At 34.4% G+C, this 16,164-nt stretch overlaps 1 protein-coding gene across 1 annotated transcript; it reads left to right on the forward strand.

The window, feature by feature from the left end:
* Positions 1-8,583: 8,583 nt before the first annotated feature.
* LOC147283162 (glycogen synthase kinase-3 homolog MsK-3) lies at positions 8,584-12,664 on the forward strand. The gene is made up of 13 exons (XM_086249320.1): positions 8,584-9,048; positions 9,578-9,769; positions 9,872-9,964; positions 10,057-10,116; positions 10,250-10,522; positions 10,773-10,847; positions 10,935-10,991; positions 11,078-11,218; positions 11,304-11,354; positions 11,618-11,713; positions 11,843-11,926; positions 12,086-12,188; positions 12,287-12,664. Exons 2-13 carry the CDS (start codon positions 9,656-9,658, stop codon positions 12,367-12,369), a joined length of 1,230 nt encoding a protein of 409 aa, XP_086105446.1. The 5' UTR covers positions 8,584-9,048; positions 9,578-9,655; the 3' UTR covers positions 12,370-12,664.
* The last annotated feature ends 3,500 nt before the right edge of the window (positions 12,665-16,164 follow it).

Here is a 16,164-nt window from a genome sequence, read left to right on the forward strand (position 1 = left end):
CGATCCGACCACGCATGGGCTTCTTGTATACGCATAAGAACATGTGTTCGGGTCGGCTCGGCTCTCCGCCGCCATTCCCAGGAAGATCATGTTGGGATGAACCGCCACGCTTAAATGCACCTGACACAAATCCTCTGATAGATGGAATATCCAGCCTGCATCCATGACCATTGGGGCAGTTTGCCTGAACCTTCCAACCTTTCATTTAATGGAGCATTTAATGCAGCATTGAGTACTGAGGAGGTGAGCAGCTGTGCATGCAACTAGTTCTGACCAAGCGCGTGGGTCTCTGGCAACCATTCATTCACATGCAGGTAACTTACTCATCAAATCTTCCTTTGCCTATATAAGGCACCATATATGCACAAATGGGGGGATTAATCCAAAAAATCTAGCTATCAACTCCTCACCAGACAAACACTTACCAAAATTTACACTCACCCAAGAACATACCCAACTTGCTGAGAATAAACCCAGAACATTTGCCTTGTTCTTCCTATTCTCCCAAATTCATCTTTTGTTCTTCCTCACCTATCATCAAACACCATCACTGACTTCATCATCGGAGCGTGTTTGGCTGGTACCACACCGGTCCATCTCCTTTGATCTTGTTTCTCTTACAGGAAGATCTCAATCAACATCCACGTCATCATCCGGCAAGGCTTCTGATCAGCCAGGTCACTATCTCTAAGTTGTTGCATCTACCTTACGAGAATTTGCATCAACAAGAAGAAAAACGTGTTAAACTCTTACAACTCGCCTCTTTTCTATATTTCTGAAGATTGAAGATTTAAACTTAAAATTTCTCTAATATTAACAACATGAGAACTTGACGTACCATATTTCTCTTTGTATGAATCAGAAACATAATTAAATAAAGTGATATATACGTATATATTGATATAAAACATTAGAATTGATGATCTACATGAATCAATTGAATCATGAAAGAAGTGAATACGAGAGTCAAAGAGAAATACATAAATACTCAATGTATGTATACACAGATATATATCTGCGGTAATGCTAGGGTGCTTCAAATTTGTGCCACAATGACATAGAATGTCATGCCAATTAAAATGTTTTTTAAGTTAAATATATATCATTATTCATTTATTACATTATTTTTGAATAAATACTATTTTAACCTTTCTTATAAATTTACAAAAATTTAAATTATAAACTAAACAAATGAATAATGATATAAATAAATATTTATTTATTTACACCATGTGTTCCCTCTTTATTTATCATGAATAAAATAAATAAATAAAATACACCATGTGTTCCGTCTTTATTTATCATAAATAAAATAAATAAATATATAAAATACACCATCCACCATCCACCATTCTTCCTCTTCCTCCACCATATATCATCATTCTTTCCTCCACACTCCCCCCCTCCCCCACTTCTTCCCTGCCCTTTTCTTCTTCTTCTTCTTCTCTCTCTCTCTCTCTCTCTCTCTCTCTCAAAATTCATTGTAATTTCTTCAGATGAACGAAGTCATTGTAATAATTGAGCAAATTAATAGAGTAATAAGTTTCTTGTATTTTGAGGATCTAGAAATTCTCTCTCTCTCTCTCTCTCTCTCTCTCTCTCTCTCTCTCTCTCTCTCTCCCTCCCTCCCTAACCCAACACCCCACTTCTACCCCAACCTTTTTTTCCCCTCCCTGCAATTACATTCAAGATATGGTTAACTGCAATTGCAATTAACACGAAAATATCAACCTCAACAAAAAAAAAAAAAAACATGAAAAAATTAATTAAACAAAGTAAATAAGACATGATATAAAAAGATGAAATAAGCAAAATGAAAAGTTAAAATCAAGAAAAGATGAAAGGTGAATTAGGATTATGAGATTGGAAGGGTTGGGGAGAAAAAATTGAAAGAGAAAATTGGGTAAGACAAATTTGGGTAATTGGAGTCTAGAGGGATAAGATAGTTTTTCAATAAAAATGATTTTAATCTAATATTATAAATAAATAGTGATGTGTATAATTATCAAGAAAAAAAAATGACGTGTACCATTAATTTTGGCATATCAAATTGAGACACAAATTAAGGCACAAAAGTTGAGGCCCCAAATCTTTTCTCATTATATATAAGGTACTTATCAATGTGTTTATGTAAACTATTAACAGTATGTATGCATATGTATATATATATATATATATATATATATATATAAAAGGCCCTTCAAATGAGGTATATATTATTAATTTGTGGGCTCATTTCGCATCGTAATTTGATGGTCAGAGTTGTCGAGTTTTTTTAAAGTCTCTATTCAATAATCACCCTTGCAAGAAAAGAGATAAAATCAGAACCACTAAAACATCTAATTGTAATCAATAAACGAATATGGTGATTTCAGTAAACACTTGAAATAATGACTATTTAATCAAATTGTTAAATAATTTCTTATTGTCTAATTTTTGTAAGAATGATTTTTGCATTGAGACTTAGAATTTAGAAAAGGCAGCTCTAATAATTAATTTACAATGTAAAATGAGTTTCACAAGTAATATATTATTATGGCTAAAATGAGGTATACCTCATTTGAAGGGACCTATATATATGACCAAGAAATGAATTGAAGCATAGAACAATGGATGTAGATATAGACGAATTGGGAGAGAGAGAGAGAGAGAGAGAGAGAGAGAGAGAGAGAGAGAGAGAGAGAGGAAAGTAGAGTCATCAGGCCCAAACCGCCGATGGAGGGGGTGGCGGAGTGGCATAAGCTGAATTGGGTCTTCGGTTCTTGTTTTAATTTTCTTTTATTTTCCGTTTCTGTTTTTAGCTTTTTCTTGTGTAGTGAGGGAATTTTTGAAATGAATGGCGTGTGTGTAGTGATAAATTGTTTAAAAATTAAAATAAAATAGAAATGCTGTGAGTAAGAGGTGTGAAGTGAGAAGAAAAAGAAAATACTAATTGTCCCAACACTTTTTTTCTAACTTTTATTTCTCAATTTACATAACATCAATAGAGTTTATATATTTTTTTCCTTTTCAATTTTTTAATTTTTTTTTATAAAATTCAAAGTACAAATGCCTTATAAATTGGAAAAGACTACTTAAAAAAAAGTATAGGGACATATAGCATGTTCGAAGAAGCAAATAGATTATATGTAGCAGCCATTAAAGATGGGATAGCTCATACTTATCAACAGATAAAAGGAGACAAAGAGAAAAAATTTAAAACAGCTGACTTTTCTTTTTGCTAACAAAATAGTTCACTTTCTTTTTCATACCGAACAGTTGACTTTTTTTTTTTTTTTGCCCAAAGAACAGTTGACTTTGAATATGAGGATTTCTAATTTATAAATATAAAGTCCAAAGAGATATGAATGTGTCCAAGAAAAAGACATAAAAAGACATGTAATATTGACTATACGTGGTTGGCAAATATAGAATTATATTGGGGTTTTACTTTTATTTTAGGCTCAATTACCTTTGACTTACAAACTATAATGGTCTTATCAAGTGAGTCTATAAACGGTAAGAAAATTAAGCGCCTCCACAAACAAGTAGAAATTTTGAAAAACTTGTCAACTGTCAAGGGGTTCATCAAAGTTTCTATGAAGGGCCAATGTGGACAATGCTGACATTAATTTTTTAATTAACACGTATGCCACGTGGAAAAAAATTAAAATATTTCACCAAAACATTTTTAAAAACTAAAAAAATTTGAAAAAAATAAATAACTAATAACTAAAAAAATACAAAAGTCATTCATCCTTATCATCATACTCCACCGCCACCTACCCCTTTTTTCTTCTTCCGGTCCTCCTTCACCCACCGTCACCCCCACCTTTTTTATCTTATCTCCTTATTCATCTTTCCCATGCTAACCCACCCTCACCACTCCTTTTACGTCCTACTAACACCTATGCAAACCAACCTCACGACCCCTTCTTCTTCATCATCCTCAACTATTTTCCTCCTCAACTCCAATAAGTCATCTCCAATCTCAACTCGAATTCGACCCGCTGGATCAACGAAGCCGCATATCTAGAACCAAGAGCATAATCTCCTCTGCTAACCTGAAACCCATCTCTGACATACCGATTCGCAACCAGAATCTTCCTTATCACATCAAGAAACAATCATGTTGATGCTCAAAAATAGTTAATTAAGCAGTCCACATTGCGTCGGACCAAGGTACTGGGATAACCCTCCAATGTGCAAGAGACACGTTGGCATAAGGTCAAGCCTAAGGAGTAAGTCTTACTGTACGTCCAATGCTAAAGTGACACATCAGCTACCAATCACCCTGCAAAAGCGAACACAAGAAGTGAGCGGGAATGACATTGGTGTGGAATTGGCCGAAGACCCTCCGATGCTCAAGTCACTATTGGATAAAAGGTCAAGCAAAGTAACAATAGATGTCAGTGATTTTCGTACGTTTTAATAATGGCAAGCACCTCCTTTTATAATACTATTCATGATGACGTCATTTGCTTGGGGGAAAGCAAACTAGTCTAGTGTTGACACATGTCCCTTATGACATCCTTTGCATGAGGAAGTGCCACGTGTTGCCTGGGAGGAACACCAACGGATGCAGCCTCCTTCCATGCAACTTGTACACGTGGAGAGACTCTAACATAGATACGATGTTGTCACCCATAAGAAAGCAAGGACCGAAGAACATCGAGCGTCAGTGGTGCCCGAGCATTGGTAAGTGTCGGGACTCCAAAACTTAGTCAAGAGACCGAGCACGAGTTGAGAGCCTGAGCATGAGTCGAGACTACAAGCTTGTGTCAAGAGTCCAAGCCTTAGTCGGGACTCTATGCATTGTGCTCGAGCCTTAGGTTACAAAATGAGTTGTTGTTCTACTCTGTACAAAGTATGTAGGAACAAACCCCATGACCAAGTCAGCAGCATTGGGATCGAAGATCTTGGAGGCGCTAGAAATGCGATGCTGGCACTTGGCCAGGTCAAGGTCGGTGTTGCCCGTGACGATGAATTTGAGGAGGCGGGGGAAAAGAGGATCAAGACGGATCGAGCACGTGTGTGTGACAAGGAACTACGGTTGGGGGAGAAGGGATTACTCCCAGGGTTTGAGGAAACGACCGAGTCAATTTTTTTTTTTTTTTTTTTTTTTTGTGTCGGTCAATTTTGGGTGCATTTGTAATTTCTTTTACCTGATTGCAAAAAGATTATTATATAATAGATCAAGAGCCACAACCTCTAATGGCAAGCAATGGCTCTCTAACCTCTCCACTAAAAAACACACAAGACCCACTTCATCTTTCTTTACTACTCCAAGGTTGTTCACTAGTTTCACCTCAAAAGGCTTCTTTGAAACTGAGGCTGCAATGAGCCCAACCTTGAGGGTGTGTGAATGTGGTGAGTGAAGAAGGATGGGAGGAGGAAGAAAGGAGGAGGGAGGAGGAAGAAATGAGGGGGTGGAGGCTGGTTGGAGGGGTGAGCGTATTTGCAGATGTGGGTGGGGTGTCATTATTTTTAAGTTTTTTTTTTATTTTAAGTTTTTAATATTTTAAAATTCTTTGAGATTTTTATTGATTTTTTTTTTTCACGTGGCATACATGTTATTAAAAAAAAAAAATTCATGTCAGTATTGTCTACATTGACACTTAAGAGCAGCTTTGACATACCCCTTGACAAAAGGCAATTTTTCAGAGTTTCTATGTGTTTGTGGGCATGCTTGAAAATTTTTAAACATTTATAGACCCACTTGAAAATGTCATTATAGTTTGTGGGTCAAAAGGTAAATGTGCCTTTATTTTAAGGTTTATTCGTACATTTACCCCTTGAAAGTATAACTTTGTCTTACTTCATCTCCTAAAAGTTTAAAGTTATATTTTACCCCTAAAAGTTTATCTCATGTTTCACATAACTTGAAATCGTCAAGTCTATTAATTCCTCTGTGTGAATCGATGACGTGGCGTCTACATGGCGGGACAATTTAGTCATCAATTCAAACAGTGCTATTGATAGACGTGACAGTTTCGGGTAATGTGGAACACGAGATAAACTTTTAGGGGGTAAGTTGAAACATTAAACTTTCAAGGGGTGAAGTGAATCAAAGTTATAGTTTTAGGGAGTAAATTGTGCGAATAAGCCTTATTTTAATTAGTAAGAGCATCTCCAGCCATTTCCTAAATATTTCCCCAAATTTAAATTGGGGGAAAATGATATAAAACACAGCTCCAATCATTCTCTAAAATCTCCCCAGATTTGAGATTTTCCAAAATTTTTTTCTAAATCAAGTTGAATGAATGAAGCTTCTTAAACTTTCATCAAACCTCCAATAATCAAATTTTAGACTAGAAACCCAAAAAAAAAAAAAAAATTAGAGAAAATTTCAACTTTAGCACTGGAGAGCTCTTCTCCAAATTTAACTTTTTTCCCTAATTTATCCTCAAATTTGAAAAAAAATATAAAAAAAGAACTGGAGATGCTCTAATGCATGATTTTTCTACACAAACACAACAACTTTATGGGAATGGGAAAGAAGTGACAGTGTATGCCAACCAGATGGCAAAACCAAAGCTCATATTATGTCTTTGGTGAAAAATCTTGACTCTTCTTTCTTGTATTTAAAATTATGCTCTCTCCATCGAAAATACCAACGGCTAGTGCGGAAACTTGCATGTGATGCAGCCAAATTAAGGGTTGAGAATTCATACCCTATTAAGAGATCTAAGTGTTAAAAGTTGTTTGTATAAAATGTTGTCTGCTAGAAAATTTTCCCTTTTATGTGGCTCCACAATCATTCTTAGTTACATATCACAAATTTGCTTGAGTTTAGCTTGTATGACAATTTTAAGTTACAATATTAAAGAAGGTAAATGGTAAAAGCAACAAGATTAAATACTCTGTTTATGCACAGTTAGTTACTCCTTTCCAACCTTTTCTTTTTGTGTGTGTGTGTCTAATTCTAATGAGTTTGAACTCACTAGAATCAATATTGGTTCACAAACAGATATACAAATGAATCTACCTCTCAAAATAGGCTTAAAATATTGGAGATAATTAAAGGATCGGGTTCAATTCCTAGGTACTATGAATGAGCCCAATAAAATAAACATGGTTCTTGGAGGTTTTTCTCTTATTTGCATTTTGGAAATTGAATTTGAAGATCGAAGAAGTCATATTTAACCAAAATAAGAAAACTGAGCATTACTTTTGTAGAGGGGGAGCCATGATTTAAAAGTTGCATGGATTGAACTCCCAAAGAGAAAGGAAAGTTGGGCTAGAGATGAAAACATGATAACAACATGACAAATAAATCTATCGAATTAGCACAAAACAATACTATATATGCACTTGATGATTTTATTTAAATCCTATAAAATGTACACAAAACTCACAAATTATTTATATATGCTCTATTGTTTGTGAATGAAAAGCATACAAGAACTCAAATTTCATGTTAAACTTATTCTTTGGAGTCCTACTACCTAGAAAAAGAGTTATGATATGTAGACTAGCTGGTTGAAGAAAAAAAAAAAAAAAAGAAGAACAAAATGGTTAGTGGCGTAGGCAACATATATTGAAAATTATTTGATTAAATTGAAATTCAAAAGGAATTGATTTGTTCCCAAGTCAAGCTGTACCAGCCACAGGAAGAGTTTGACTTTTTCAGGGTGTGCACCTTCTCAAGCAATTCTTTAGTGAGACCATTTAGTGCGTTTAAATATTTCTATTAGAGAGGAATGATACACAAAGTGAAAATATCCAAATAATTTATTCTTGAATATTTGACCAGAAATAAGATTGTCCATTTTAGGTATTGTTAACCAATTTGTTGTTGGATTCCATGCTGCTACCTATCTCTTATTCCTGGTGCTGGCTTGCTTGTTGCTCACTTTTGCCTGCGTTGGTGTTAGGCTGTTAGCCAATTTGCTAGCTTTAGTTTGGGCCTTTTTCTTTGTAAAATTCTGGTATGACTTAGGCCTGGTTGCTTCTGTGGGCTTTGGCTTTTTTCTTGTATGGGTTTTTTTGTTTTGTTTTATAAATTTATGAGTTTATTTCATATTTAGTACCTAAACTTTGACCCTTATCTTAATGTGGTACCTAAACTTTTATTTGTCTCAATTGAGTACCTAAACTTTTATTTTGTATCTAATAGGTACCAAAATGAATTTTTGTTAAAATTGTCAATAAAAATTAGGGGCAATATAGTCAAAGTATATTTTAATTATTTTCTTTATATGTTTAAAATTATTAAAAAAAAAACACACAACAAACAAAAAAAATTAAAAATTAAAAATAAAATATAAATTTTTTGAAGTGACTATATTGTCCATAACTTTTGTTGACAATTTTAACAGAAATTTATTTTGATACCTATTAGACACAAAATAAAAGTTTAGGTACTCAAATGGAATAAATAAAAATTTAAGTACCACATTAAAACAATGGTCAAAATTCAAGTACTAAATATGAAAAAAATTCTAAATTTATTTATTAAAGAGAGAGAAAGAAAAAGTCATAGCAGAGGAGAGAAGTAGAGAAGTCTCCAACTGCCAAAGCCATCATAATTGTGTGTTTAATAAAGAGGAATAGAGAAATTTGAAAGTGGTGGAGTGGGGCAGGGGGTTTGAATGGTCAAAAAAGGGCGTGAGGACTGTTGAAAGTTGAAAAGAAACAACAAGAGAGAGAGAGAGAGGGTTGAGGAAGGGAGGAGAGAGAAGCAAAGAAAGAAAAAGAGATACACATTCATTCATCAATGCATCAATGGATCAATGGATCAATGCAATGCATTATTCATTCAATCATTCATTAGTATTAAAAACACATCCTCTCCTCTTCTTGTGTTTTGAGTTTTGACTGCCCTCTTCCTTCCTTGTTCACCAAACTCACAAAATCAAGACAAACCCACCAAACCCATTAACCCACTCATAACCTCATCCATCCCTTTTCCTTTGCTCTCTCTCTCTCCATTTTCTTTGTTTCTTTCAATAACAATAACCAGAGCCAAAATCGGTTGTACTAGTGAATCAGAATCACATTGACACTTTGACATCCATCCAATCGATCGATCGACGGGTTATGACACCGTCACGCCGATCCCGATCGGTAAATTCCTCTTCTTCTAGCCTTTTATTTCTACTTTTATTTTTTATTTTTTTTCAATGCTTAGGGCCAAAAATTTAATTTTGTCCTTCTCTGATTAGTTTTTATACGTACATGTAAATCAAATCCAACTGGGTTTTTTCTTTTTTGTCTCTTTGTGTTTTTTTTTCCCTTTTGATTTCTCCCTTCTGTTTACTGTTCTTTGTATTTGAGATATGTTTGGTTGGCAAGAGAGTGCAGGAAAGTGACAGAAATTGAAATTTATGAACTATAGATAAGAGCCTTGTGCTGCATCCGTTTGATTTCTCATAAAGTCCTTTTTTTTTTTTTTTTTGAGGGTGCTTGCTTACTTCTTATTGGTTTATGGAACTGTGTGTCAAGGTCTCTAATTTAAATTTTTGGTTTATGTGTATTTGATAATGGGACATCTTAGCATGCCATTTTCTATTGTATTTCTCAACAGTTGGGACATAATGCTTTAACATAAATTGTATTGTGTAAATGCATTAATGGGTTGATGTATTTTCTGCAGGTGAGTTATTGATTTGTTTTATTGAGCTGAGAAGGGTAATCTAGCAGACGAGTTTCTCAGTTATTTTTGCTTGAGCTTATGGCTTTCGTGAGCGTGGCTCCTGCTTCTGGAATAAGAGACCCCAGGGGTAATACAGTAGGCGTTGGTAGTTTGCCTGAGGAAATGAATGACATGAAACTTAGGGATGACAAGGTAAGTTATGCCACTTATTCCTCTGGCGTTGGTAGTCTTTGTCATTTCTATGTGATTTCTTATTGATTGTGAAATCTGTAATATATATGTTTCCTTTTATAGGAAATGGAAGCAACTGTCGTTGATGGTAATGGAACAGAGACGGGTCATATTATTGTCACAACTATTGGTGGAAAAAATGGCCAGCCAAAACAGGTATAATGTTTTCTAGGTCTTTCCTTTTGTACAGTCGCATTTTGTGGTATTTTAAATTGATGATGACATGATTTGACTTTCAATGACTGTAGACAATAAGCTATATGGCTGAGCGTGTTGTTGGACATGGATCTTTTGGATTGGTTTTCCAGGTAATTTTTCTCATTTCAGATGTGTGGTTTTCAATGCATTTGTTTCAATGATCTGTTTGTGATCCCTAATTTTGATTTAATGATTCTGTTTGAATTCATTTCACTGAATTGCTATTTTATAATTGTTATGCAGGCTAAGTGTTTAGAAACTGGTGAAACTGTTGCCATTAAAAAGGTTCTACAAGACAAGAGATACAAGAATCGGGAGTTGCAAACCATGCGTCTTCTAGATCACCCAAACATTGTGTCTCTTAAACATTGTTTCTTTTCGACAACTGAAAAGGATGAGCTATACCTTAACCTTGTACTTGAGTATGTCCCCGAGACTGTCCATAGGGTGATCAAACACTACAGTAAGATGAACCAGAGGATGCCACTGATATATGTTAAACTTTATTTTTACCAGGTATGTTTGGTCACATTTTTATTCTTTACTAAGGATCTCTAAATTGTTTATATCCTTACATATTATTTGTATTGTATATCATTGCTGGCGATGAATGAAGATGAGTTGTGTTTCTCTTAAGGCTTTTGTTACACACTATTGAAATACATGTTTTAAGATATTTCATAATTGTTACAATTTATCAGAAAAGTAAATAGGTAATGCTGTATATTTCTAGCTCTTACGTCTAATTCTTTATCTCTTTTTTCAGATTTGTAGAGCACTTGCTTATATTCACAATAGTATTGGAGTGTGCCACAGGGACATAAAGCCTCAAAATTTGTTGGTATGCTGGTATTTTCTATGTATTGTACTTTGTTTTTAATTGAAGTGTTTTCATAGGTTAATTGATTGTCTATCCACATTCTAACAGGTCAATCCCCATACTCACCAGCTTAAAATCTGTGACTTCGGGAGTGCAAAAGTCTTGGTTTGTTTTCTGCATCCAAGCATTCTTTAAATATGCTCATTCTGGCTAATGATTTTACAATACTGAATTGGATGTACATTTGACAGGTAAGAGGGGAACCCAACATATCTTACATCTGTTCAAGGTACTATCGAGCACCTGAACTTATATTTGGTGCAACTGAGTATACCACAGCCATTGACATTTGGTCTGCTGGCTGTGTTCTAGCAGAATTACTGCTTGGACAGGTAGGTGTTGTTCTTCTTTAATGTGAGTTTCCTTTATCTTTAGACTCACATATATGTGCTAACTAAGTAATGCCTATTATGCCAGCCTCTATTTCCTGGCGAAAGTGGAGTAGACCAGCTTGTTGAAATCATCAAGGTGATTGTGAACTTTGAATTTGTTCAACTTTAAATGCAGTTGGATAATGAGGAATAGAACATTTGTATATATACTTATCTTGGAATGGGTTGAAAACTTTGCATTCTATTCATTCTGACACTGCTGGCTCTTTCTAGACAATCTTGGTTGGCATGTCTTTTTTTATTGGCAGCTCCAGGAAAATCTAGATTGCTTCATATTGCTTCCCTTTGAGTTGCATTTAGTTTTTTTGTCTCATGATGATTTATGTGATTCTCGTGCAGGTTTTAGGTACCCCAACTAGGGAGGAAATAAAGTGCATGAACCCTAACTACACAGAGTTTAAATTTCCCCAAATTAAAGCTCATCCTTGGCACAAGGTACATGAGATATCATATCGCATGCACCCTAAAATGCATGAACCGTAACTACAGAGTTTAAATTTCCCCTAATTAAAGCTCTCAGAAAATTTCATTCTAATATCCTTTTTGTACATCATTTATCATCAGATATTCCACAAGCGCATGCCCCCCGAAGCTGTGGATCTTGTATCGAGGCTACTACAGTACTCTCCAAACCTTCGAAGTACAGCTGTGAGTACTTCTGATGAGTTCAATTATCAATTTTTCTGTTTTAGGATGCCTTAGAGAGTGATTCTGATCAGGATCCAGTTTCTAATCTATCTTCTTGAGCTTTGCATGGTGCATTGTGCCCTGAAAAATTTATTGTAAATGGTTATGTTTTCAATGCAGTTGGAGACCTTAGTTCATCCCTTCTTTGATGAGTTGCGTGATCTTAACACCCGCCTGCCAAATGGACGTTTCCTTCCCCCATTGTTCAACTTTAAGGCTCATGGTAATAAGCATTTTCGGAACTGTACCATTCACTTTTGATTTTATTGTGATTTCTAAGCCTAACTGATAATTTTTGTTGGTGCTGCTGTCATTGAATAGAACTGAAGGGGGTACCTGCAGAGATGCTTGTTAAGCTGATCCCAGAGCATGCAAGAAAACAGTGTGCCTTCCTTGCATCGTGACGATTCTTTGTAATTGATGTATGCTCTGCACAGAAAGATGTGGTCTGCTGTAGAAATGTAACTGTCCCTTTTTAATTTGATTGTCATATTGAAGCCGTAATATTTAATTTTTAAATCCCCTGTTCATTTGTTCCCTTTAGTTATATTTATCCGCTTAAGCATTGTAAGTAGAAAGCAGATCAAGAAGGTTCCGCTTATTATGTTACTCAGACCTCGGTGGGTTTGCCCCCTTGAATATTTTTTTTTTCTCCTATATTAATGATAGATTGTAACCAGATGCTGGATGCAAAATTTATTCACTTATAGTAAATTTTTTTTTTTTTTTTTAAAACCCTAAATTATTATTTGTCCTAATTGGGTATTTAAACTCTTATTTTGTCCCAGTATGGTATAATGTGAGTTTTGTCAAATAATACTAACAAATTTTGGTCATTTACCTTGCACATGTCTTATAATTTAGTCCATTTACGAACTTGAGTTGATTAAAATCCCCCCGGGCATGTTAGTAACTTGGTATTATTTGACAAAAAACATATTATATACCAAACTGGGACAAAATAAAAGTTAGGATACCTAGTTGGGATAATTAATTGTTTAAATGAAAATGACCAATATTCAGATATTAAAATTGAAAAAAAAAACCCTATTTTTTTAATTTTGAATTTACTTCATAGTATAATAGAAAAATATATGGCTGCACGTAATACTGTGCGATGCATGATTTGTGCCTATTTTGTGTTGAAAGATAGTGCACCACATGGTATCAAGGTTTTTTTTTTTCTTTACAAACTATAATATAATACCGAGAAGCATTATGTAACACCCCAAATTTTATTGATTTTGATTTAAGAGTGTTACTAGGCTAATTAAAATTAGTTAAAACTAATTGCTACCTTTTGAACACAAATTTGGATTTATCCCACATAGTTAAGTTTATGGAATTACATTTATCTAAATGTTTTATTTAAAGTTGTGCACTTATGTTAAAATTATGTTACTTGCTTAGCATCTCACAAAAGTAAGAACATGAGTTACATGACCACTTATGCACAACCCCTTGACCTAATTACTCATGCTAGGATAATTTGATTATTAGCATGACTTTGTTTATTAAATTGATGATCTCGGATTAATGCCAAGAGTTTGTATGATTCTACTTCATCGAAAAATGGTTTCAATGCACTTATTTGAAATTACATATTTTTAATAAGTTATTTGGACACTCAAGTGATCCTTTCATATCACATACTTACTTTTTCTTGTACAAACATGTATTTGTGACATATACATGTTTAGAGTTAGAATTTGACAAGTAGGAATACCAAGGGTTGAAAAGTTGACCATGAAACCTTATTGTTGACCAATCTAGACCACTAGCGCTAGAACCCAAGGTTACTTGAGCAAAAGATAAAGATGATGGCTATTGTATGGCATGGTGATCATGACTAGGGCTGGAGTTAGAGTGTATTTTCGGATTAGAAGGAAAGAGAACCAAATAAAATGTAATGATGACTTTAATTAAATGATTTAGCATAAAGAAAAGCCTTTGGTTGGTTATTGAGCTGTTTAGCCTAGAGCCTTAGACTAACCACTTAATTTAAAAGGCCTTAAGGGATTGTGTAGCCTATTAGAAGCCTCTTGAGAAACCAAAAGTCCTGACAAACAGCCCGAGAGCCTTGTCAAAAACCTTTCCCACGCAAGAAAGGAAGTGACTCTTCTGTTTTCCCTCCAACAAACACAAGCATTCTCTTATAAAACCAACCCCTACTTAGACAAATCCTCCACATTAATTTTGAGTTCTAGAAAAAGGGAGAGAGTTAGAGTTAGAGAAAGAGAAAGAACGAGAAGAGAAGAGAAGAGGAGGAAGGCCAGAAGAGAAGGCCAACCTGAGAAGAAGAAGAAGGAGTTTGCAGCCTGCATTCCTTTTTAGAACACTCAGAAACAATTGGTAAGAACCCTCACCCTACCCTCTAAGTTTGATTTCCAGTACCTTAGAACCTTGTTGAATGAATAGGGTTAAGTGCATCCAAAGAAAAATCCAAGAGTCTCACAGCCTAGTCTTGTTTGGCTATTTTTACATATTTTGACCTTGCATGATAAAAATTGAATTATGTACCAACTGAGTTAGAAACTTGCAAAATTGTGTTTATGCATGAAATTCGATATGTACACCTTTCATTCAAGCAAGAATCATACAAATCCCATTTATATTGAGTGAGTTATGCATTTTCAAAGTTTCCCTAAAATCTGCCATTTTTCTGCAGCATTTTCAAAGAAAATTCATGAGGTTTGCATGCTCGAATTTTGTTTTACTGAGAGTCTTGATTTGAAATTGATACAGTAGATTGTAGAGATGATTTCAGACTTGTACCAATTGGTTTTACTTGATTTGGTTTCATATACCTGAGAATAGCTTTTTACCACATGAACAATGATTTTGTAGTAAAACTAGTTTTCTGGTGTGAACTTCGGGCTATCGAAAACCCTACTTGCACAACTTCAAATACTTTGAAAATGTTTTGACATGAGTGTTAGTATGTCTTCTAATTGCTTGTGGAAAATTTTGTTCAAATTATTTTTGTGATTTTATAAAATTCACTAAGCATGTACTGAACATTTGGACTTTTTAAGAAACCAAGTTTGCCTAAAGCTGCCATTTTTGATGTTAATGTTTTTTTTGCCTAAATTGTTGGTTCACACAAGTCAAAAATCACCCTGAGATTGTTCTATGAGCATAAAGGAGTTCATTTACCCCTCAAATAGAATTTGGGTTGTTAAAACCCCATGATTTTGAACAAAACCAAGGCTGCAACATACCCTTTTTCTGGTGCAACCTTTGTGTTGATTTTTAAGCTTCCAAATATGTATGTATGTATGATTTAGAACTTGTTTGAGGTCATAGGATGGTTATTTATAGATTAGAGGTTTCATATGTCACTTAACTTAGCCAATACGACATTAAAACCCTAGAAAGCCCTAATGAGTTTGAGAATGTGAAATCTGATTCCCTTTATGTTTTGGGATTAATTTTTAGTTTAGAGGATTACAGCAAGAGCAAAAGGCTTCAATTAAGGTAGGGGGAGTTAGTCTTTTTCAAATTCTATGTTTCAATATGTTTTAATTCATAGTTATATGATTAAAGGTGTTTACTTTCTTAAATGTTTGGCTCGAGTTGACTGTTTGTCTTAGATGTTTGATGTGTTTCTTGGCTGCCATGTTTGTATAGCATTAAGAAATTAACTTTTAAAAGAAAGTGTGATTTATTGGTTAATTGTATGTTATAGGAGTGGTAATCTAGTTGCTTTTGAAACTACGAATTAATTAAACATGGAAGGCATGTTGATGACTTCAACTTGCCTTATTAGGATGGAAAATATTAATCTATTGTTCTAGGGATAAAATGAGTGGACTTATTTGAAATTAATTGGGAATTGAATCACTATGGCTGCATGTTTAGTTTAAAGAAACTAACCTAGGAATTAAGTTTTTAATAAACTTAGATTTGCCTTTTGTGAAAAAGTAACAATTACATATCAGTTTATTGGTGTATAAATGGGTACTAGATCACCTAGATATAAAACCAATAGGGACTACATAACTTGTGATACCTGAGAGTTGTTAAGGAGTGAATTTCTACCTTATTTTAAAACTTGAAAGTTCTAAGAATTTAAGAACTAGTTTAAAAGGTAAAAAGGGGTTTGAACCAATAATTGTATGTTTACTTGGTCTTAATTATTGGTTTCGAATCCAAGGTTAAACAGAGTTTTGGTTGTTTATTTAATTGCTCTTATTGTG

Source organism: Dryas octopetala, chromosome 6 (genome assembly GCF_963921425.1).
Source record: "Dryas octopetala chromosome 6, drDryOcto1.1, whole genome shotgun sequence".
NCBI classification, from domain to species: domain Eukaryota; kingdom Viridiplantae; phylum Streptophyta; class Magnoliopsida; order Rosales; family Rosaceae; genus Dryas; species Dryas octopetala.